Raw genomic sequence first — 22,675 nt, 5'->3', positions numbered from 1 at the left:
GGAACTGTGTGTGTCTGTGTGCAGGGGAGTGTGTGTGTGGTGCAGGGGAGTGTGTGTGTGTGCAGGGGAGTGTGTGGGTGCAGGGGAGTGTGTGTGGGTGCAGGGGAGTGTGTGTGTGCAGGGGAGTGTGTGTGTGTGTGTGTAGGGGAATGTGTGGGTGCAGGGGAGTGTGTGGGTGTGTGTGCAGGGGAGTGTGTGTGTGCAGGGGAGTGTGTGCGTGCAGGGGAGTGTGTGTGTGTGTGTGCAGGGGAGTGTGTGTGTGCAGGGGAGTGTGTGTGTGCGTGGGTGCAGGGGAGTGTGTGTGTGTGTGTAGGGGAATGTGTGTGTGCAGGGGAGTGTGTGGGTGTGTGTGCAGGGGAGTGTGTGTGTGCAGGGGAGTGTGTGCGTGCAGGGGAGTGTGTGTGTGTGTGTGCAGGGGAGTGTGTGTGTGCAGGGGAGTGTGTGTGTGTGTGCAGGGGAGTGTGTGTGTGTGTGTGTGTGGGTGGGTGTGGGTGTGTGTGTGGGTGTGTGTGTGTGTGGGTGCGGAGTGCAGGGGAGTGTGTGTGAGTGCAAGGGAGTGTGTGTATGTGTGGAGTGCAGGGTGGTGTGTGAGTGCAGGGGAGTGTGTGGGTGCAGGGGAGTGTGTGGGTGCAGGGGAGCGTGTGAGTGTGTGGGTGCAGGGGAGTGTGTGGGTGCAGGGGAGTGTGTGGGTGCAGGGGAGCGTGTGGGTGCAGGGGAGTGTGTGGGTGCAGGGGAGTGTGTGAGTGTGTGGGTGCAGGGGAGTGTGTGAGTGTGTGTGTGCAGGGGAGCGTGTGAGTGTGTGGGTGCAGGGGAGTGTGTGGGTGCAGGGGAGCGTGTGGGTGCAGGGGAGTGTGTGGGTGCAGGGGAGTGTGTGAATGTGTGGGTGCAGGGGAGTGTGTGAGTGTGTGGGTGCAGGGGAGTGTGTGAGTGTGTGTGTGCAGGGGAGCGTGTGAGTGTGTGGGTGCAGGGGAGTGTGTGGGTGCAGGGGAGTGTGTGAGTGTGTGGGTGCAGGGGAGTGTGTGAGTGTGTGTGTGCAGGGGAGCGTGTGAGTGTGTGGGTGCAGGGGAGTGTGTGGGTGCAGGGGAGTGTGTGAGTGTGTGGGTGCAGGGGAGTGTGTGGGTGCAGGGGAGTGTGTGAGTGTGTGGGTGCAGGGGAGTGTGTGAGTGTGTGGGTGCAGGGGAGCGTGTGTGTGTGTGGGTGCAGGGGAGTGTGTGGGTGCAGAGTAAGTCCCTGTCAGGTCTCTGTCACTGTTGCTCAGCTCCCAACATCATTGAAAGGCCCCCTAAGCTTCACTTGCCACAGCTTCACCCTCTCAAACTGACCCCACGTTCTCTCAGCTTTCCCCATGTGCCCTCACATTTCCCCGTATCATCGCTTGCCAGTATGCAGCATGTGCAATTCTCAGAATTATTTTAAAATCAGGTGAAAAATAATTAACTCTCCAGTCTAAGAAAACTGGTGGCATGTTGGTACAGTGATTGGCACTGCTGTCTCACAGCGCCAGGGACCCGGGTTCGTTTCCTGGCTTGGGTCACTGTCTGTGTGGAATCTGCACATTCTCCTCATGTCTGCATGGGTTTCCTCCGGGTGCTCAGGTTTCCTCCCACAGTCTGAAAGATGTACTGCATTGGCTGAACTTTCCTTCAATGTACCCAAACAGGCACCGGAGTGTGGCAACTACGGGATTTTCACAGTAACTTCATTGCAGTGTTAATATAAGCCTAGTGTAACCCTAGTAAATAACCTCTAAACTTTAAACCTTGAATTCAAATATCCGGTATCATCAATATTTTTCTTAGTTCTTTCATTGGACCAAAAATACTCAAGGGAAAAATGCTGCGATCTTTTTAATACTAATTAGATTTGTTAACAAAAAATAAACAACATCAAAGATATAACCTTTTTTTAGGCTCATACGCACTTCAATAGTTCCTGGATCAATAAGATTATCTGCTGAACTGAAGCTTTTGAAATGCAGTCAAGCATTCATGATGGAGCAGCTGTCATAAAACAGATTTCCAGCTCCACTGACAAATATTTCCATTTCAAGGCAGAATGCCCGTAAATTGATGAAGGGAACAGCAGGTGCAGACAATTCTTCCTATCTTCAGTGGCAGTTTTTTTTAAAACAATAATGGATCTGCTGGTTCATTTAAATCAAAACGCAAAGAGCTGAAAGCAGTGGACTTTCTTGCATTTTGTGATGCATTGTGGTACTTTCTCCACTGGAAAAGTACTGTAATATATATGAAGAATGACACGATGCTGGTTGACTTATCTTTGGAAGATAGATTCACATGATGAATCACTGCATTAAAAACACATTTTGATACTACTGAAATTTGAAGATGTAAAAACATTTTACACTTACCTTTCAGTGAGTTTCCAACTCATCAGCTGCTTTTTTGGGGGCCCAAAATCTAGCTCAACCAGAGGAAAATGGTGTATTTGAGGAAACCCAAAACCTATGAACATCGCTGGCTGGGTCAGCATTTATTGCCCATCCCTGACTGCCCTCCATTTCAGAGGGCATTTGCTGTGGATCATAGACAATCATCGAATCCCCACAGTGCAGAAGGAGGCCATTCAGCCCATCGAATCTGGCACCGACTCTCTGACAGAGTATCTTACCCACGCCCTATCCCTGTAATTCCACACATTTACCATGGCAAATCCATCTAACCCACACACCTTGGGATAGTAGGAGAAAATTTACCTTGGCCAACCCACATCTTTGGGACTGTGGGAGGAAATCGGAGCACCCGGAGGAAACCCACGCAGACATGGGCAGAATGTGCACACTCCACGCAGAGGGTGACCCCAGGCCGGAATCGAACCCGGGTCCTTGGCGCTGTGAGGCAGCAGTGTTAACCACTGTGCCACCCTGCTGCCCCTTGTGATTTGGGAATACAGGGGAAAATCTGATTTCCTCCCAAATAAAATCAAAGCCTGGCCACTGGTGTACTGAAATGTACCCCCCCATCCAGACAAAAATTCAACCGGGGGTGTCAAATTCAAACCCCAGCTGCCCCCCGAAAGATGTGCTGGTTAGGGTAAATTGGCCATGCTAAATTCTCCCTCAGTGAACCTGAGCAGGCGCCGGAGTGTGGTGACTAGGGGGATTTTCATTGCAGCGTTGATGTAAGCCTACTTGAGACACTGATAAATAAACTTAAACCAAACTAAACTTTCCAAGGTGACCATTAAAAAAATCCACGAATCTAGTTTACAGAACGGTTGAAAATTCTCCCCGGTGTCGCGGCAAGTGACACCCCACATTACTTCCCAAGAAATTAGTTTCAAAAGTTTAGTTTTTTTTTAAGTTAAAGTTTATTTATTAGTGTCACAAGTCAGCTTACATTAACACTGCAATGAAGTTACTGTGAAAACCCCCCTAGTCGCCACACTCGGGCGCCTGTTCGGGCACACTGAGGGAGAATTTAGCGTAGCCAATGCACTAAACCAGCACGTCTTTCAGACTGTGGGAGGAAACTGGGGTACCCGGAGGAAACCCATGCACACATGGGGAGAATGTGCAGACTCCGCACAGACAGTGACCCAAGCCGGGAATCGAACCCGGGTCCCTGGTGCTGTTAGATTGTACTTTGTGAGATTGTGCTGTGCAAAAATTGTCTGTGGTGTTTCATACTTCCGAGCAGTGACTGCAGTTCAAGAGTGGAGCGTTTTGAGAGCCCTTGAGATTGTGAAAGATGCAATAGGACTGAACGTCTGCCGTTCATAGCTGAGAGCAAGGAGAGGGAGACAGAAGGTTAATAATGCAGTGAGGTAGCTGGGATCTTATTTTCACTTGTGCTTTCAACACTTGAGTGCGTTCGCAGGGTGATGTCAGTCACCAACCCTGTACCTGACACATAGCGCTGAGAGGTTGAAATTAGGCAGCCATCCCTGACTTGATTTCCCAGCAGCCTGTCAAAACGGCTCTGGATTGCCCCAGGCAATTCCCCAGTGCCGGAATCAGGAGGAACATGTCTGAATGTTGGTCCCATCAGAATGGAAATGTGGTTCAAACAAGATGAGGGTCTGTCAAGACCCCTTAGGGGGTTGTGGGAGGGGTGCGTGGTATGTCAAGGATATGTATCGAATTGCTGTAATGTTCATGTGCAATTTTCAGACACAGATCGGCCGCATTCAGCTAACAAATCCCACATTCCACAAGTGGTGGCCTGGTGATAGGTTTAGTTAGTCCCCTGTCTTCTTTTTCTCTTGGGAGGGGGTGGCACGGTGGCACAGTGGTTAGCGCTGCTGCCTCACAGCACCAGGAACCCAGGTTCAATTCTGGCCTTAGGTCACTGTCTGTGTGGAGTTTGCACATTCACCCCATGTCTGCATGGGTTTTCTCTGGGTGCTCCGGTTTCCTCCCACACTTCAAAGATGTGTAGGTTATATTGATTGGCCATGATAAATTGCTCCTTAGTGTTTATCTTAGACTAACTGGGATAAATACTTGGGGTTTTGGGGATAGGGCCTGGGTGGAATTGTGGTCGGTACAGACGCAATGGGCTGAATGGCCTCCTTCTGCACTGTAGGGATGCTATGATTCTGATGCCAGATTGGACACTGATTTATTTCTGATGGTCAGAAATCCTGATCCAGGGGCGCAGGCAGTCAGGGTCACAGCTCCTCCTGTGATCACCCCCTGCTGGTGAAGGAGGTGGGTGCTGAAGGTATGAGATGGATTGCCAGCCAGGCGGCTGCTTTGTCCTGGATGGTGCTGATCTTCGAGTGTTCTTGGGCCAGTAATCATCCAAGCAAATGACTGGGCACAAAATTAAAAGCTGGTTATCTTTCCTTCAAACATCACGGCACGGTAGCACAGTGGTTAGCACTGCTGCTTCGCGGGTCCTGGGTTCGATTCCCGGCTCGGGTCACTGTCTGTGTGGAGTTTGCACATTCTCCCCGTGTGTGCGTGGGTTTCCTCCGGGTGCTCCGGTTTCCTCCCACAGTCTGAAGATGTGCGGGTTTAGGTTGATTGGCCATGCTAAGAAATTGCCCCTTAGTGTCCAGGGATGTGTAGGTTAGAGGGATTAGCGGGTAAATGTGTAGGGATATGGGGATAGGGCCTGGGTGGGATTGTGTTTGGTGCAGACTCGATGGGCCGAAGGGCCTGTTTCTGCACTGTAGGGTTCTATGTTCTATCAGGCAACGAGGCAAGTCCAAGGGCGAAGACAGACTGAATCGGGGTCTGCTGTTTGAACTAAAACCCATCGCTCTGGGGAATTTGTCTTTCAGGAGAGTAGTGGCGTTAGAGGCAGTTCAGAGGAGGTTCATTCGATTGATTCCAGAGATGAGGGGGTTTGTCATATGAAGAGAGATTGAACATTTTAGGCCAAAACTCTCTAGAACTTAGAAGAATGAGGGGAGATCAAATTGAGGTATACAAGATGATAAAAAGTCTGGATAAGGTGGGTATTGTGTGGATGCTTCCTCTTGTGGGACATTCTAGGACGAGAGGTCATAGTCTTAGGATAAGGGGCAGAAAATTTAAAACAGAGTTGAGGAGAAACTAATTCTCCCAAAGGGTTGTGAATCTGTGGAATTCGCTGCCCCCAAGTGCGGTGGGTGCTGGGACAGTGAGTAAATTTAGGGAGGGCTTCGGCAGATTTTTAATTGGTAATGGGTTGAAAGGTTTTGAGGAGAAGGCAGGAAAATGGGGATGAGGAGCATATCAGCCATGATCGAATGGCGGAGCGGACTCGATGGGCCGAATGGCCTAATTCAGCTCCTATGTCTTATGAATGGATAGGAGAGGAAACCCGGCTGACAATAGGAGCCCTGGCAGCTGCCGTGCCTCTCCGCAGTTGGGATTGATGCTGGTGACCCACTTCCAACCTCAGGGGGAGCTGAAAGTACAAGAGAGTAAAAGCGAGGCCTTCAAACCAAGATCCAGCTGGTCAGTGCACAGAAAGCAGCTGCAGACAGACAAATCCAGTCAGCAGTAAACTCCTGCTTGTCACAGAATGTGCCAACCAATGTTCCTTCTTCAGCTGAATGTGCAGCCTGGAGGTTAGCGCACCCCCACTGGACCCCTTTAAGATGCTGCATGAACGCGATTGGACGAAAGGATACAGCGTACCATGGGAGGGACTTTCCAGCCACGCTGGCCCCAAGACTGGAAAATCCCACCCGAGGTCACCGGACCTTTGCCTGATCCGTGTTCCGCCCGCGACGATTCCCATGGCGGGAGGGATGAGAGAACTCTGCCCTATGTGTTTCCATTAATAGGCCGCAAAAGGAAAATTAGAGGGAATATAAGGCAGGTGATCATTGCTATCCTTAATGCCCTTGAGAAGGCACTGAGCTGCCTCCTCAAATACAATGGCTTTTCAGACCTTTTCAGAGGGCAGTTCAAACTCAACCACATTGCTGTGGGTCTGGAGTCACGCGTAGGCCAGACCGGGTAGGGATGGCAGATTTCCTTCCCTAAAGAACATTAGTGAACCAGACGGATTTGCACGACAATCCAGTAGTTTCCTGGTCACCATTTAAGAATCATTGAATTTAAATATTCTCGATCACTTTGCCAAATTTGAATTCATAGAATCCCTACAGTGCAGAAGGAGGCCATTCGATCCATCGTGTCTGCACTGACAGCATCCCACCCTATCCCCGTGACCTCACAAATTTAACCTAACCCGCACATCTTTGGACTCTGGGAGGAAACCGGAGCACCCGGAGGAAACCCACACAGACACGGGGAGGATGTGCAAACTCCACACAGACAGTGACCCCAAGGCCGGGAATCGAGCCCAGGTCCCTGTGAGGTATTAATTATGAGGTATTTATACTGAGGTATTAATTGTGACTTTGGTTCCATTCTCTGTATAAAATTAAAGGTCTGATAAAAATGCCAGACTCTTCCCTCATTTCCCCGATATAACTCGAACTCAATCAGCCAAATGTGGATTCAGTAGAAACATCTTCATGCAAAGACTTGTACAGTTATGTAACATCTCCCCAGGAGGGCATAGATGGAAAATCAGAGTGAGAAAAGGATTTGCATTTAGATCACACCATTATGCCGACAGGATGTCACAGAATCACAGAATTGTTACAGCGCAGATGGAGGCCATTTGGTACATCGTGCCTGCACTAGCCCTCTACATGAACATTATGCCTTAGCGTCCTTTCCCTCCCTTTCCCGTGTGCCCCTGCTCATTGTTTCTATTCAAGTCATCGTCTAATGCCCTCCTGGATTGAACCTGCCTCCAGCACGCTTCCTGGCTCTGCTTTCCAAACCCCAACCGCTCACTGCGTTAGAGCACTTCACAACCAATCAAGTATTATTGAACAAGCCACTGTTATAAAAGATGCAGAAGCCAATGTACGCACTGCATGTCCTCACAAACACTGATACAGTAGCCACCAGATTAACATGCTCTAGTGATTTTGTTTGAGAACTAAATATTGGCCAGGATACTAGAGGAGCGTAGGCCATTCAGCCCTGTGATTCTGTACCACCATTCAATAAGATCATGGCTGACCTGGTTGCGGTCTCAATTCTAACCCTGCCCCCTGCCAAAAAAAACTCATGATTTCATCGAATCCCCACAGTGCAAGAGGTGGCTACCCAGCCCACCAAGTCTGCACCAACTTTCTGACAGCCCCCCCCACCCCCCACCCCTCCCTATCCCCCCAACCCCATGCATTTCCAATCCTGTACGTCGTTGGACACTAAGGGACAATTTAGCATGGCCAAAATGCACCTAACCAGCACTTTTTGGACTGTGGGAGGAAACCCACGCAGACACAGGGAGAACGTGCAAACTCCACAGTGGTTAGCACTGCTGCTTCACAGCTCCAGGGATCTGGGTTTGATTCCCAGCTTGGGTCATTGTCTGTGTGGAGTTTGCACATTCTCCCCATGTCTGTGTGGGTTCACTTCGGGTCCTCCTGACAGTCCAAAGATGTGCAGGTTAGGTTGATTGGCTATGCTAAAATTGCCCCTTAGTGTCCTGAGATGCATAGGTTAGAGGGAATAGTGGGTAAAATATGTGGGGATATGGGAGTGGGGCCTGGGTGGGATTATGGTCAGTGCAGACTCAATGGGCCAAATGGCCTCTTTCTGTACTGTAGGGATTCTATGATTTCTATGATATGATCCCACACAGGTAGCCACCCAAGGCTGGAATTGAACCCAGGTCCTTGGTGCTGTGAGGCAGCAGTGCTAACCACTGTGCCACTGTCCCTGTCTATCAAAAATCTGATTAACACTGCTCTGAATAAATTCAGTGATCCAGCCTCCACTACCCGCTGGGGAAAAGAATTCTGCATGCTAACGACCCTCTGAGGGAGAAAAGAATCTTCTAATCTCAGCGTTAAAAAGGAAATCTTTTATTCTTTAATTCTGTCCTTAGCTCTAATCTCTACCCAAGTGGAAACACGCTCCCAGTATTGACTCTTTCAAGTCCCTGCAGGATCTTGTATGTTTCAATAAGATCATCTTTCATTCATCTAAATTCCAATGAATAAAAGTATCAACCATTCTTTATAGGATTAACCCTTCATCCCAGGAATGGCATATGAACCTCCTCTGTACTACCTCTATTTCACTTTCAAATAAGGAGACCAAAACTGTACCCAGTTCACCAAGTCTGCTTTCACCAATGTACAACTGCAGAAAAACATTTGTACTTTAATATTCCATTACCTTTGCAATAAATACTCATATTCCATTTGCCTTCCTAATCACTTGTTGTACCTGCATAATTTTATATTATTATGCTTCATCTGCCAGGACGCCCAGGTCCCTCTGTAACACCGAGTCCTGCAATCTCTTTCCCTTTGAATAATTTATTGCTTTTCTATGCTTCCTGCCAAAGTGAACAAGTTCACATTTTCCCACGTTTCACATTTTCCCACGTTACATTCCAGCTGCCAATTTTTTGCCCACTCAATTATCCTATCCAAATCCCTTTGAAGACTCTCTACCTACACTTGACAACTTACCTCTCTGCCTACTGTGATCTCATGAGCAAATTTAACTACCATATATTTGGTTGCTTCATCCAAGTCATTGATGTAGATTGTAAACAGTTGAGCTCCCAAGCATTGATCATACAAAGATATGAAACAGGAGCTGAAGTAGGCCATTCAGCCCCTCAAGATTGCTCCACCATTAGATAAGATCATGGCTGATCACTTTATGTTTCCAGTTCTACAATTCCATCTTCTCATCTACCCTGTGATTCTTTTGCCTAACAAGAATCTATATATCTCTGCTTTAAAAATATTCAGTGACTGCCTCCACTTTCTAAGGCAGAAAGTTCCAAAGTTGCACAAGCCTCCGAGAAAATATTTTGCCTCATTTTAAAACGCTACTGCCCAGCTCTGGACTCACCCACAAGAGGAAACATCCTTTCTACATCCACCTTGTCAATACCATTGAGGATTTTATAAACTTCGATCAGGATCCCCCTCCCCCCACCTCGCTCTTCCAAACTCCAGTGGAAACAAGCTCAGTCTATCCAGCCTCTCTATCTCCCTATCCAGGGACATGGAGTTGGGGGTAGGGTGTTAGCGTGGATAGAGGATTGGTTGTCAAATAGGAGGCAGAGAGTGGGGGTCAACGGGTGCTATTCGGATTGGCGGATGGTGACTAGTGGAGTGCCCCAGGGGTCGGTGCTGGGACCTCAGCTTTTTACCATTTATATAGATGATCTGGAGGAGGGAATCGAGTGTAGAGTGTCGAAATTTGCTGATGACACCAAGATTGGGGGAACGGCAAATTGTGCGGAGGGTGTGGAGAGTCTGCAGAAGGATCTAGATAGGCTGGGCGAATGGGCCAGGAAATGGCAAATGGAATTTAATGTTGGCAAGTGTGAGGTGGTCCACTTTGGTAGGAAAAATGGTAGGAAGGACTATTACTTACGGGGCGAAAAACTGCAGCAGGCGACGGTGCAGAGGGACCTCGGGGTCCTTGTGCATGAGTCGCAAAAACCCAGCTTGCAAGTGCAGCAGGTGGTCAGGAAGGCGAATGGGATGCTGGCCTTCATAGCGAGGGGGATTGAATATAAAAGTAGGGAGGTCTTGCTGCAGCTGTATAGGGCATTGGTGAGGCCGCAACTGGAGTACTGTGTGTATTTTTGGGCGCCGCACCTGCGCAAAGATATTTTGGCCTTGGAGGGAGTGCAGAGGAGGTTTACTAGGCTGATACCGGAGTTGAGGGGATTGAGCTATGAGGAGAGGCTGAATAAACTAGGCTTGTACTCGTTAGAGTTTAGAAGAATGAGAGGAGATCTCATTGAGACGTATAAGATGATGAATGGGATGGATAGGATAGAGGTGGAAAGACTCTTCCCGCTCAAAAAAGACAATAGGACTAGGGGGCACAGCCTCAAGATAAAGGGGAGGCGGTTTAGAACGGAGTTGAGGAGGAACTTCTTCACTCAAAGGGTGGTGAATCTCTGGAATTCTCTGCCCGTTGAAGTGGTGGAGGCTGCCTCGCTAAATATTTTTAAGACGCGGGTTGATGGGTTTTTGATAGGAGAGGGAATTAAGGGTTATGGGGAAAGGGCGGGAAAGTGGAACTGAGCAGCGACAGATCAGCCATGATCTTATTGAATGGCGGGGCAGGCTCGAAGGGCTGGATGGCCTACTCCTGCTCCTATTTCTTATGTTCTTATGTTCTTATGTTCTCTCCTCATACGACAATCCTTTCATTCCAGATACCAATCGAATAAACCTCTTCTGAACTCCCTCCAACACATTTACATCATTCCTTCAATAAGGGGAGCAAAACTGCACACAGTTTTTGAAATGTGATCTCACCAATGCCCTGCATAACTGAAGCATAACATCCTTACTTTTATGCCCAATCCCTCTCATAACAAAGAATAGCATTCCATTAGCGTTATTATTGCTGTACTTACAAACTAACTTTGTATGCTTATGCACTAGAACACCTAGATCCAGGAACGTGGATTTGATTCCCGGCTTGGGTCATTGTCTGTGTGGAGTTTGCACATTCTCCCCATGTCTGCGTGGGTTCACTTTGGGTGCTCCTGACAGCCCAAAGACGTGCAGGTTAGGTTGATTGGCCATGCTAAAATTGCCCCTTAGTGCCCTGAGATGCATAGGCTAGAGGGAATAGTGGGTAAAATATGTGGGGATATGGGAGTGGGGCCTGGGTGGGATTGTGGTCGGTGCAGACTCAATGGGCCGAATGGCCTCTTTCTGTACTGTAGAGATTCTATGATTTCTATGAAATGAATTCTCCAGCCATTCTCCATTTAAGTAATACTCTGCTTTTTCATTCCTTCTGCCAAAGTGATCAACTTCACACATTATTTTCTCACATTATACTCCATCTGCCCACTCGCTCAACCTGTGTATATCCATCTGCAACCTCCTTAAGTTTATTAAATTTATTTATTAGTTACAAGTTGGCTTACATTAACACTGCAATGAAGTTACTGTGAACATCCAGTAGTTGCCACACGCCAGCACCTGTTTGGGTTCACTGAGGGAGAAATTAGCACAGCCATTGCACCTAACCCGCACGTCTTTTGGACTGTGGGAGGAAACTGGAGCACCCGGAGGAAACCCATGCAGACACGGCGAGAACATGCAAACCCCACGCAGACAGTGACCCAAGCTGGGAATCGAACCCATGTCCCTGGCGCTGTGAGGCAGCAGAGCTAACCCACCGTGCCACCCTTCATGTCCTCTTCTGCACGCACTTTCCTACCTATCTTTGTGTCATCTGCAAATAGTTTTATCTAACTCAGTGATGTAAATTTTAAAAAATTGAGGCCCCAGCACAGACCCTGCGGGACTCCATTTACCACATCCAGCCAGTCAGAGAAAGACCCATTCTGCCAGCCAGCCAACCTTCTGTCCACAATGTTACCTCCTACACCATGAGCTTTTACTGTATGCAAGTACCTTTGATGTGATGCCTTACCAATTGCCTTCTGGAAATCCAAGTACAGGAATTCATTAAAAAGCGGAGTGGTAATGATTCCGTTGTAGAGGGTATTGATGAGAGCAAATCTGGAGCAGTGTGTACAGAACTGGTCTGTTCATTTAAGGAAAGATGTAAATAAGAACATAATAAGAAATAGGAGCAGGAGTAGGCCATCTAGCCCTTCGAGCCTGCCCCGCCATTCAATAAGATCATGGCTGATCTGTCGTGGCTCAGTTCCACATTTCCGCCCTCTCCCCATAACTCTTAATCCCCTTGCCTATCAAAAACCTATCAACCCGCGTCTTAATAATATTTAGCGAGGCAGCCTCCACCACTTCAACGGGCAGAGAATTCCAGAGATTCACCACCCTTTGAGTGAAGAAGTTCTTCCTCAACTCCGTTCTAAACCGCCCCCCCTTTATCTTGAGGCTGTGCCCTCTAGTCCTACTGTCCTTTCTGAGCGGGAAGAGTCTTTCCACCTCTATCCTATCCATCCCATTCATCATCTTATACGTCTCAATGAGATCTCCCCTCATTCTTCTAAACTCTAACGAGTACAAGCCTAGTTTATTCAGCCTCTCCTCATAAGAGGTAGAGGTGAGGTTTGTATCCACTCGAGAGGAGTTAGACTTGGTCCTCTGGCAACCAAAGAATGTTGACTTTTGACCACAGTCCAAGTTTTCCCATCCCATCTCGATGAAACCCACCACTGGAAGGATCACAAGATCCCGCCCCAGGATTCCGTGATGACTATCAGGACAAACATATTTATTAATTTCTGTTCATCCATTTGTTACAGTGCTGAGTGCATTTAGATAGAGATTTTAATTCTGTCCTTTTACCTTGTTTTGGAAACTCTGACCTTACCCACTGGTGCGCGAAGGCTGTCTGTATTCCCTGTCTCTTTCTGCTACAGTTTAGTTATCTGCACCTAAACCACTCCCCTGCCTGAGTAGCTTGCCTTTGATACTGGGGAGAACTCACTGACCTTTCTTCAAAATGGTGCCACGGAATCTTTTACATCCAGGAGGAGCCTCAATTTAACGTCTCGCCCACCTCGACCCGATCGGCGCTCTCCCTGGATTTGGTCTTCAGGTCTATGGAGCAGGACAGCCTTCTGACTTCGAGGCAAGACTGCTGCTCACTGAGCTGAGGCTGAAATAGTGAGGGACCAATTCGCTTCTGTAAAATAATTAGTGTGGGGACCCCTTTGTCCATTCTGCAGTTAAATCAAAGAAATAGATCCACAAAAGGGCCTGGATATTGATTGGTTGACTCAAGTCGGACGCGGTGGGCTTGAGGAAGAGTTCTCGGAATGCTGTTGGGATAGTTTCCTTGAACAGTGTGTGTTGGAGCCGACGAGGGAGCAAGCTATCTTAGATCTGGTGTTATGTAACGAGGCAGGTAGAATTAGGGATCGTCTTCTGAGGGATCCTCTTGGGACGAGTGATTATAGTATGATTGAATTTCTGATGCAGATGGAGGATGAGAAAGTAGGGTCCCGAACCTGTGTCCTCTGTTTGAACAGAGGGGAGTATGATAGGTTGAGAGAGGAATTGGCGAATGTAGATTGGGGGCGCTGATTGGTTGGTAGGACGGCTGAGGAACAGTGGAGGATTTTTAAGGAGATCTTTCTCGGTACTCAGCAGAAATATATTCCGATGGTAAAGAAGGACAGTAGGAGAAGAGATAACCAGGCGTGGTTATCGAAAGAGATAAAAGTGGGGCAGGCTCGAAGGGCTAAATGGCCTACCCCTGCTCCTATTTCTTATAGGATTGTGGTCAGTGCAGAATTGATGGGCTGAATGGCCTCCTTCTACACTGTAGGGATTCTATGAGAAGGATTGAAATGCTGTGAACAGATCACCTCTGAATCTACCCGAGCCAGCTTTCTACACCTGTGTAGGTAGTTTCGCCCGGGAATTTCTGCAGCGTCCCCTCTCAGGCTAATATGTTTCTCCTGAGATGTGACGCCCAGAATAAACTACAATTACTCCAAATACGGTCAAACCAAGACACAGCCAGAAGAAATAGTTTCCATGCCTTCCATTTCCGTCAACTTTGATCACCATAAACGCTTAAGAGTGTAATCCATTTACGAATAACATTCGGATGGTTTGACAGGAGAAGGTTCTGTACAGTGGCAAGTGCTAATGTTGATTATAACAGGATGTATCAGAGATTGTGAAATTTTACACTCTGGGTGAGTTGCAGCAGTCCTTGGAGATAAACCTTGGCAGCAACTCCATCCATTCCCACCCTTCATGAAAATGCCTCGACATTTTTTATTAAATGCAGAACACGGTTCCTTTTGTCTCGTTAGCTGTTAATGTTTGTAACGTCTCGTGCTGTCTGCATTAGGAGGACCCTTTATTAACTCAAACATTTACATACGTTGACAGTACAATGAAGAGTGTGGCAGCTGCTTGGGAAAGACTTGTCAAACTGCAATAGCATCCAGTCAAAATTCAGATGCTTCCAGCTAACCCCAGTGTCCAAACAGCTGTTATTCAGAGTGATATTCGCGCCTCCTAATCTTACTGATTTTCGCAGAGCAGGATGAAAGAATTCGCAATTATCCAGTGTCCTTCAGGATTTTCCTCCAAAGTGCATCGCAGTTAATGAAATAGCTTTTGAAATGTGGTCAGTTACGGGGAAATGTGGCAGCCAATTTACATACGGCAAAGTCAAAATGATGGCCAGCACTCACAGGTCAGACTGGGGTCAGATTCCACATTGTGTGTGGATTTGATTCCACCCTAACTTCCTAAGAACATAAGAAATAGGAGCAGGAGTAGGCCATCTAGCCCCTCGAGCCTGCCCCGCCATTCAATAAGATCATGGCTGATCTGAAGTGGATCAGTTCCACTTTCCCGCTTTCTCCCCACAACCCTTAATTCCCTTGTCTGTCAAAAACCTATCTACCCATGACTTAAATATATTTAGTGAGGTAGCCTCCACCACTTCAACGGGCAGAGAATTCCAGAGATTCACCACCCTTTGAGTGAAGAAGTTCCTCCTCAACTCTGATCTAAACTGCACCCCCCCTTATCTTGAGGCTGTGCCCTCTAGTCCTGCTATCTTTTCTAAGTGGGAAGAATCTCAATACCTCTCCCCTATCATCCCTTTCATTACCTTATACGTCTCTATAAGATCCCCCCTCATCCTTCTAAACTCCAACGAGTACAGACCCAGTCTATTTAGTCTCTCTTCATAGTCCAACCCCCTCATCTCCGGTATCAGCCTAGTAAACCTCCTCTGCACTCCCTCCAAAGCCAATATATCCTTGCGCAAGTGCGGCGACCAAAACTGCACACAGTACTCCAGCTGCAGCCTCACCAGTGCCCTGTACAGTTGCAGCAAGACCTCCCTACTTCTATATTCCCCTCGCTATAAAGGCCCTTCTCTCTGGCGGGATTTTAGAATGCCTACAGTGCAGAAGGAGCCCATTCGGCCCATCGAGCCTGCATCGACAACAATCTGATCCAGGCCCTATCCCCGCAACCCCAGATATTTACCCTGCTAATCCCTCTAATGTACACTACGCATCCCAGGACACTAACAGGCAATTTAACACAGCCAACGCACCCAACCAGCATGTCTTTCAGAGTGTGGGAGGAAACCGGGGCACCGGGAGGAAACCCACCCAGGCACGGGGAGAATGTGCAAACTCCACGCAGACAGTGACCCAAGCTGGGAATCGAAGCTGGGTTCATGGAGCTGTAAGGCAGCTGTGCTAACCCAATGTGCCGCTCTGTCAAACCTGCTGAGATGTTCTGTTTTTGTTTCTGATTCCAGCATCTGCAGTGTTTTGCTTTTATCTTAGGATTTTACAATAGCTTGAAATTTAGACATTGATCAACTTATATATATATATTTACTTGTCAGAAGAAAGGCTGGAAAAACAATTCATGCTGACATTCAGATGTCACTCTGCAGAAAGCCGATCATGTCTTTTTATTGTGTGTTTTTGTAACAGGAACTCTTCACAGCAGAATGCAAGTTCAAGGAGTCAGTTTTTGAGAATTATTATGTCATCTACTCTTCAACTCTATACCGGCAGCAGGAGTCAGGCAGAGCCTGGTTCCTGGGACTCAACAAAGACGGCCAGGTCATGAAGGGGAACCGAGTGAAGAAAACTAAGCCATCTTCCCATTTTCTACCAAAACCAATCGAAGGTAGACTTCTTTCTTTTACTTGCAAAGGTGAAGTGCGCGAGGTCGCTGATTGGGTAGATGTGAACATAGAACACTACAGTGCAGAAACAGGCCCTTCGAGTCTGCACTGACCACAATCCCACCCAGACCCTATCCCCATATCCCTACACATTTACCCTCTAACCTACACATCCCAGAACATTAAGGGGCAATTCGAGCGTGGCCAATCAACCTAACCCGCACATCTTTGGACTGTGGGAGGAAACCAGAGCAAACCCACGCAGACACGAGGAGAATGTGCACACTCCACACAGACAGTGACCTGAGCTGGGAATCGAACCCAGGTCCCTGGAGCTGTGAAGCAGCAGTGCTAACCACTGTGCCACCCACTGGTCAGCCCTGACAACTGTTCAGATTCTAACGGGCCTCAGAACCGCTCGCTGTGAATCCCAGTGTTGGGAGTGAGGAAAATTTCCTTTCAGAGTGCCAAAGATTGATCCCAGTCAATCTGAGATTTACTGGCAATGTGATGAGCTCTCAGCAGATCAAAACCATTGATTTTTTTAAAACCATTTAACCAGATTCGTCTGCTAAAATTTGATATATTAAGCTCATAAATTCAGATGAATGGCACAGGTGGGGGAGCGGGTGTCACCTGCAGGGATTGAAGAAGCTGGGGGCACTTTTCTTAGAGCAGCAGAGGGGCAACAGAATTGAGGTGTGTAGAGTTATGGTGGGGGGGAGGGAGGCTGATGAAATAATGTGCGGGGGGGGTGGGTGTGGGGGGGGGGCAGTGAAATTGCTGGCGATGGGACCTGTTTCTGCCATGTGTCAATAAATCCCGATGTGGAGATGCCAGTGTTGGACTGGGATAAACACAGTAAGGAGTCTCACAACACCAGGTCAAAGTCCAACAGGTTTATTTGATAGTAAACGCACAAGCTTTCTGAAACAATGCTCCTTCGTCAGGTGTGTGGAAAGTTGTGGGTTTACTATCTAATAAACTGGTTGGACTTCAACCTAGTGTTGTGAGACTTCTTACTGTCATTAAATCCCACCAGAAAGGGTGATGGAAGCAGGGTAAAGGACAATTAAGCACATACACAACAAAAGCTAACGTGCAGGGCTACAGGGTAAAACCCAGGGTGTGAGACTAAATTGGATAGTTCTTTCAAAGAGACAGCACAGGCTCAATAGGCTGAATGGCCTCCTGTAGTGCTGGGAGATTCTATCACTCCATAACTTTGATTGGGTGTACTCCTGGCTGTCTCCTCACAGTACATGATGCGGAGATGCCGGCGTTGGACTGGGCTGGACACAGTAAGAAGTTTCACAACACCAGGTCAAAGTCCAACGGGTTTATTTGGTAGCACAAGCTTTTGGAGCGCTGCCCCTTCATCAGGTGAGCCTTTAACCTGGTTAACCTGGTTTTGTGAGACTTCTTACTGTCATCACATGACGTTCAGCTACCAACTGCCCTGCCTCCTCTCTCCCCCCATTGGTTGTCTGACATGTCCGTCGTTCCAACCCACCACTCCTCACCCAATTGGAAATCAGTAGACTGGATGGGTTTTTCAGTGTCAGCCACATGGCCGTCTTTCCCCATCTCCAATATTTATGTAATTAATACATGAAATTGTCCAAACCAAATGAAAAGAAAACCCAGACCATCGTTCACTGGAGAGCGCTGAATATCTAGCTTCACATCCTATCCTGGAGGATTGGGAACATTGTCACAGAGCCTTGACTTTCCAACCATAGAATGGAAGAAGTGATTGGTGGGGTGTTGGTGCACAGTCCGTCTCCCTGTGTGTGTGTGTCTGTCAGGCTGTACTCGTAGCTGGCCCAGGGAATGGGTAAACAGTAACCGATTGTTTTAGGAGTCAAGGGCTACCATCCAAGAAAAGGACCAGGTTCCCACCAGAAGATTAAATACGAGCTAAAAGCCTTTCTGTGTTTGGTGTGGAATGTCAAAGTGCTTGACTGAGACACAGCCTCATGTGAGGATTGGACGCAATTAGTAAGAGGAGCGTGTTCGATTCCCGGCTCGGGTCACTGTCTATGCGGAGTTTGCACATTCTCCCCGTGTCTGCATGGGTTTCCTCCCTGTGTTCCGGTTTCTTCCCACAGTCCAAAGATGTGTGGGTTAGGTGCATTGGCCATGCTAAATTGCCCCTTAGTGTTCCGGGATGTGTAGGTTAGAGGGATTAATGGGGTAAATATGTGTTACTAGAGAGGTGGTGCGCGACAGACTGGAGGGGCTGATTGTGGACAAGTCCCCAGGACCGGATGGAATGCATCCGAGGGTTCTGAAAGAAATGGCGGAGGTGATAGTGGATGCCTTGGTGGTTATTTTCCAGACGTCGCTGGATTCCGGGGAAGTGCCGGAGGATTGGAAAACGGCTAATGTTACGCCGTTGTTTAAGAAGGGTGCCAGGCAAAAGGCGGGGAATTACAGGCCGGTTAGTTTAACGTCTGTGGTAGGTAAAATGTTAGAATCCGTCATTAAGGAGGAAATTGCGAAGCATCTTGAAGGGAATTGCTTGATAGGGCGGACGCAACACGGTTTCATTAAAGGGAAGTCGTGTCTGACCAATTTACTGGAGTTCTATGAGGATGTGTCTAGGGCGGTGGATAGAGGAGAGCCGGTGGATGTGGTCTTTCTGGATTTTCAGAAGGCGTTTGATAAGGTACCTCACAAGAGGTTACTGCAGAAGGTCAGAGGACATGGAGTTGGGGGTAGGGTGTTAGCGTGGATAGAGGATTGGTTGTCAAATAGGAGGCAGAGAGTGGGGGTCAATGGGTGCTATTCGGATTGGCGGTTGGTGACTAGTGGGGTGCCCCAGGGGTCGGTGCTGGGGCCTCAGCTATTTACCATTTATATAGATGATCTGGAGGAGGGAACCAAGTGTAGGGTGTCGAAATTTGCTGATGACACCAAGATTGGGGGAAAGGCAAATTGTGCAGAGGGTGTGGAGAGTCTGCAGAAGGATCTAGATAGGCTGGGCGAATGGGCCAGGAAATGGCAAATGGAATTTAATGTTGGCAAGTGTGAGGTGGTCCACTTTGGTAGGAAGAATGGTAGGAAGGACTATTACTTACGGGGCAAAAAACTGCAGCAGGCGACGGTGCAGAGGGACCTCGGGGTCCTTGTGCATGAGTCGCAAAAACCCAGCCTGCAGGTGCAGCAGGTGGTCAGGAAGGCGAATGGGATGCTGGCCTTCATAGCGAGGGGGATTGAATATAAAAGTAGGGAGGTCTTGCTGCAGCTGTATAGGGCATTGGTGAGGCCGCAGCTGGAGTACTGTGTGCAGTTTTGGGCGCCGCACCTGCGCAAGGATATTTTGGCCTTGGAGGGAGTGCAGAGGAGGTTTACTAGGCTGATACCGGAGTTGAGGGGGTTGAGCTATGAGGAGAGGCTGAATAAACTAGGCTTGTACTCGTTAGAGTTTAGAAGAATGAGGGGAGATCTCATTGAGACGTATAAGATGATGAATGGGATGGATAGGATAGAGGTGGAAAGACTCTTCCCGCTCAAAAAAGACAGTAGGACTAGGGGGCACAGCCTCAAGATAAAGGGGGGGCAGTTCAGAACGGAGTTGAGGAGGAACTTCTTCACTCAAAGGGTGGTGAATCTCTGGAATTCTCTGCCCGTTGAAGTGGTGGAGGCTGCCTCGCTAAATATTTTTAAGAAGCGGGTTGATAGGTTTTTGATAAGAGAGGGGATTAAGGGTTATGGGGAGAGGGCGGGAAAGTGGAACTGAGCCACGACAGATCAGCCATGATCTTATTGAATGGCGGGGCAGGCTCGAAGGGCCAGATGGCCTACTCCTGCTCCTATTTCTTATGTTCTTATGTTCTTATGTTATGGGGATAGGGCCTGGGTGGGATTATCAGTGCAGTCTCAATGGGCCAAATGGCCTCCTTCTGCACTGTAGGAATTCTACAATTCCATGAATACTTCATGAGCTCCAAGCAGACCTTGCAAAGATTGGTCCAATTGGTTATTCATCAGATATATTTACACCCCATCTTCACAGACTTGTGAGAACAAAGATGGGGATCACACAAAGGTGAACGGTGAGGTTAACTGGGGGATCACAGCAATCCAAACAGGTCAACAGCTGCAGAGAAACCCAGGCAGACACAGGGAGAACATACAAACTCCACACAGGCAGTGACCCAAGCCATGAATCGAACCCCAGTTCCTGGTGCTATGAAGCAGCGGTGCTAACCACTGTGCCACCATGCTGCCCATGTATAATTGATTATGTGTGTGTGTGAATATGTGAGATTGAGTCTATATATGGGTGAGTGAGATTATGTATTATGTCTTTGAGTATTTAATGTTTATTTAATGGAGGTGATGGGATCTTGCCCATGGACCCCAAGTCTTTGCTTTTTGGGAATGCCCTTTCAATTAGGTGTGGGCCAAGCACCTAGCTGGGCAGTGGTGTACCTTGCCCCGGAATCAAATATCCACCAAGAGCAGCTGGCCAATCAGAAGTCTGAGGCTCTTAATGATCAGCAGTGCCACTGGGAGAAGGTGGCTGCTGCTGGTATTACAGTCACCCCGAGACCGAGGATCACCCTGGATCCAGGCATAGGTGAGCGATGATGGAACGAATGTCAGCAACAAGGTCAGGGAGGTGCCTCTTAGCAAACTGCCTCCTTCTTGATGCCGGATCCCTCAATCAGTGAATGACGGACTCCTCGGCATCCCTCCAGCAATCCCAACGGTGTTTGCTTTTCTGGCTTCCTACACAGTGAGTTTCCAGTAGCGGTGGGATGAGGCTCAGGATGGGCCTTCCCACCATGGGCATAACCAGAGTAGGGATGGACCGTGATGGGGGGGCGGGGGGGGCGCAACTAGCCACCCTCCTGCCAAATTAAATGTACCCCAAATTCAATACAGTGGACAGTATAAGATTCTGCCCTATGTGTCTGTATCTGTGTGTCTGGGTGGGATTGTCTGTATGTGAGTATGTGAGTATGTATGTGTGTCTGTGTATCTGTGTGGGATTGTGTGTGTGTGTGTGTGTGTGTGTGTGGGATTGTCTGTATATGAGTGTGTGAGTATGTATGTGTGTCTGTGTATCTGTGTGGGATTGTGTGTGTGTGTGTGTGTGTGTGTGTGTGTGAGTGTGTGGGGGAGTCAGTCGGACTGTGTGGACTTGTCTATTTCTGTATTTAGAGAAAGTGGGAAAGGAAGTTTGAAACTTGTAAGTCACCGATACTCTGGAGGGAAATTATCTCTCAATTACAGTCATTTATTTTCTTTGGCTTTTCTCTCTCAGTTTCCCACCAAGGTGAAACGTCCCTTAACCACAAGCTGCAATCTCCCAGCAGCTCCCCAGCTCCTCTCCAACTCCCCCCTCCCCACCCCCCACTGCCCTCCAACCCCCTCCGCCCCCCCAACCCCCTCCCTCCCAACTTTCCAACTCCTAATCACATAATCCACCTTCCCTGGCCCCGCTCCCTGCCCACCGCCTGCTAACTGGCACCGATGGTTCCCCTTCCTCCCAAACTACAGTCTTTCCTTCAAAGTCACCGTTATCACCCACCATTCCCTCAACACTGAAGGAATTCACCGGTAACCCTTCTGCCTTTTTCAATCCCGCTGCAATCTCCAGCCTTTGTTTCTCCTCCAATCTCCCTGAACGTGTCAGCATCTCCTGGTAATTGTCATAAATCCTCAGAGGCAGAAGTCCCTTCTCCAAAATCCCTTCATTGACCAGTCTGACAGCAGCTACAGAGGGCCATCAGTCAGCATCTACGCTCAGAGTCCCAGAGGAACTGACACCCCTGATTGGCCCATCGTAAGAACATAAGAACATAAGAAATAGGAGCAGGAGTAGGCCATCTAGCCCTTCGAGCCTGCCCCGCCATTCAATAAGATCATGGCTGATCTGTTGTGGCTCAGTTCCACTTTCCCGCCCTCTCCCCATAACCCTTAATCCCCTCTCTTATCAAAAACCCATCAACCCGCTTCTTAAAAATATTTAGCGAGGCAGCCTCCACCACCTCAACGGGCAGAGAATTCCAGAGATTCACCACCCTTTGAGTGAAGAAGTTCCTCCTCAACTCCGTTCTAAACCGCCCCCCCCTTTATCTTGAGGCTGTGCCCCCTAGTCCTACTGTCTTTTTTGAGCGGGAAGAGTCTCTCCATCTCTATCCTATCCATCCCATTCATCATCTTATACGTCTCAATGAGATCTCCCTTCATTCTTCTAAACTCTAACGAGTACAAGCCTAGTTTATTCAGCCTCTCCTCATAGCTCAACCCCCTCAACTCCGGTATCAGCCTAGTAAACCTCCTCTGCACTCCCTCCAAGGCCAAAATATCTTTGCGCAGGTGCGGCGCCCAAAACTGCACACAGTACTCCAGCTGCGGCCTCACCAATGCCCTATACAGCTGCAGCAAGACCTCCCTACTTTTATATTCAATCCCCCTCGCTATGAAGGCCAGCATCCCATTCGCCTTCCTGACCACCTGCTGCACCTGCAAGCTGGGTTTTTGCGACTCATGCACAAGGACCCCGAGGTCCCTCTGCACCGTCGCCTGCTGCAGTTTTTTGCCCCATAAGTAATA

The 22,675-nt window shown here is 48.4% G+C and overlaps 1 protein-coding gene across 1 annotated transcript in view; it reads left to right on the top strand.

Moving 5' to 3' along the window:
• Positions 1-22,675, top strand: part of LOC145341160 (fibroblast growth factor 12) — a 166,304-nt gene that overhangs the window by 124,692 nt on the left and 18,937 nt on the right. Inside the window, exon 4 of the mRNA XM_080186071.1 lies at positions 15,906-16,104. Coding sequence (XP_080042197.1) covers positions 15,906-16,104 — 199 coding nt within the window. The remainder of the gene's footprint in view (positions 1-15,905; positions 16,105-22,675) is intronic.

The sequence above is a fragment of the Carcharhinus amblyrhynchos genome, chromosome 3, assembly GCF_965287045.1.
Source record: "Carcharhinus amblyrhynchos chromosome 3, sCarAmb.v2.hapA, whole genome shotgun sequence".
In the NCBI taxonomy this organism is placed as follows: domain Eukaryota; kingdom Metazoa; phylum Chordata; class Chondrichthyes; order Carcharhiniformes; family Carcharhinidae; genus Carcharhinus; species Carcharhinus amblyrhynchos.
Note: the sequence above shows the minus strand (reverse complement) of the source record. Positions and strands in the feature narration are given on the sequence as shown.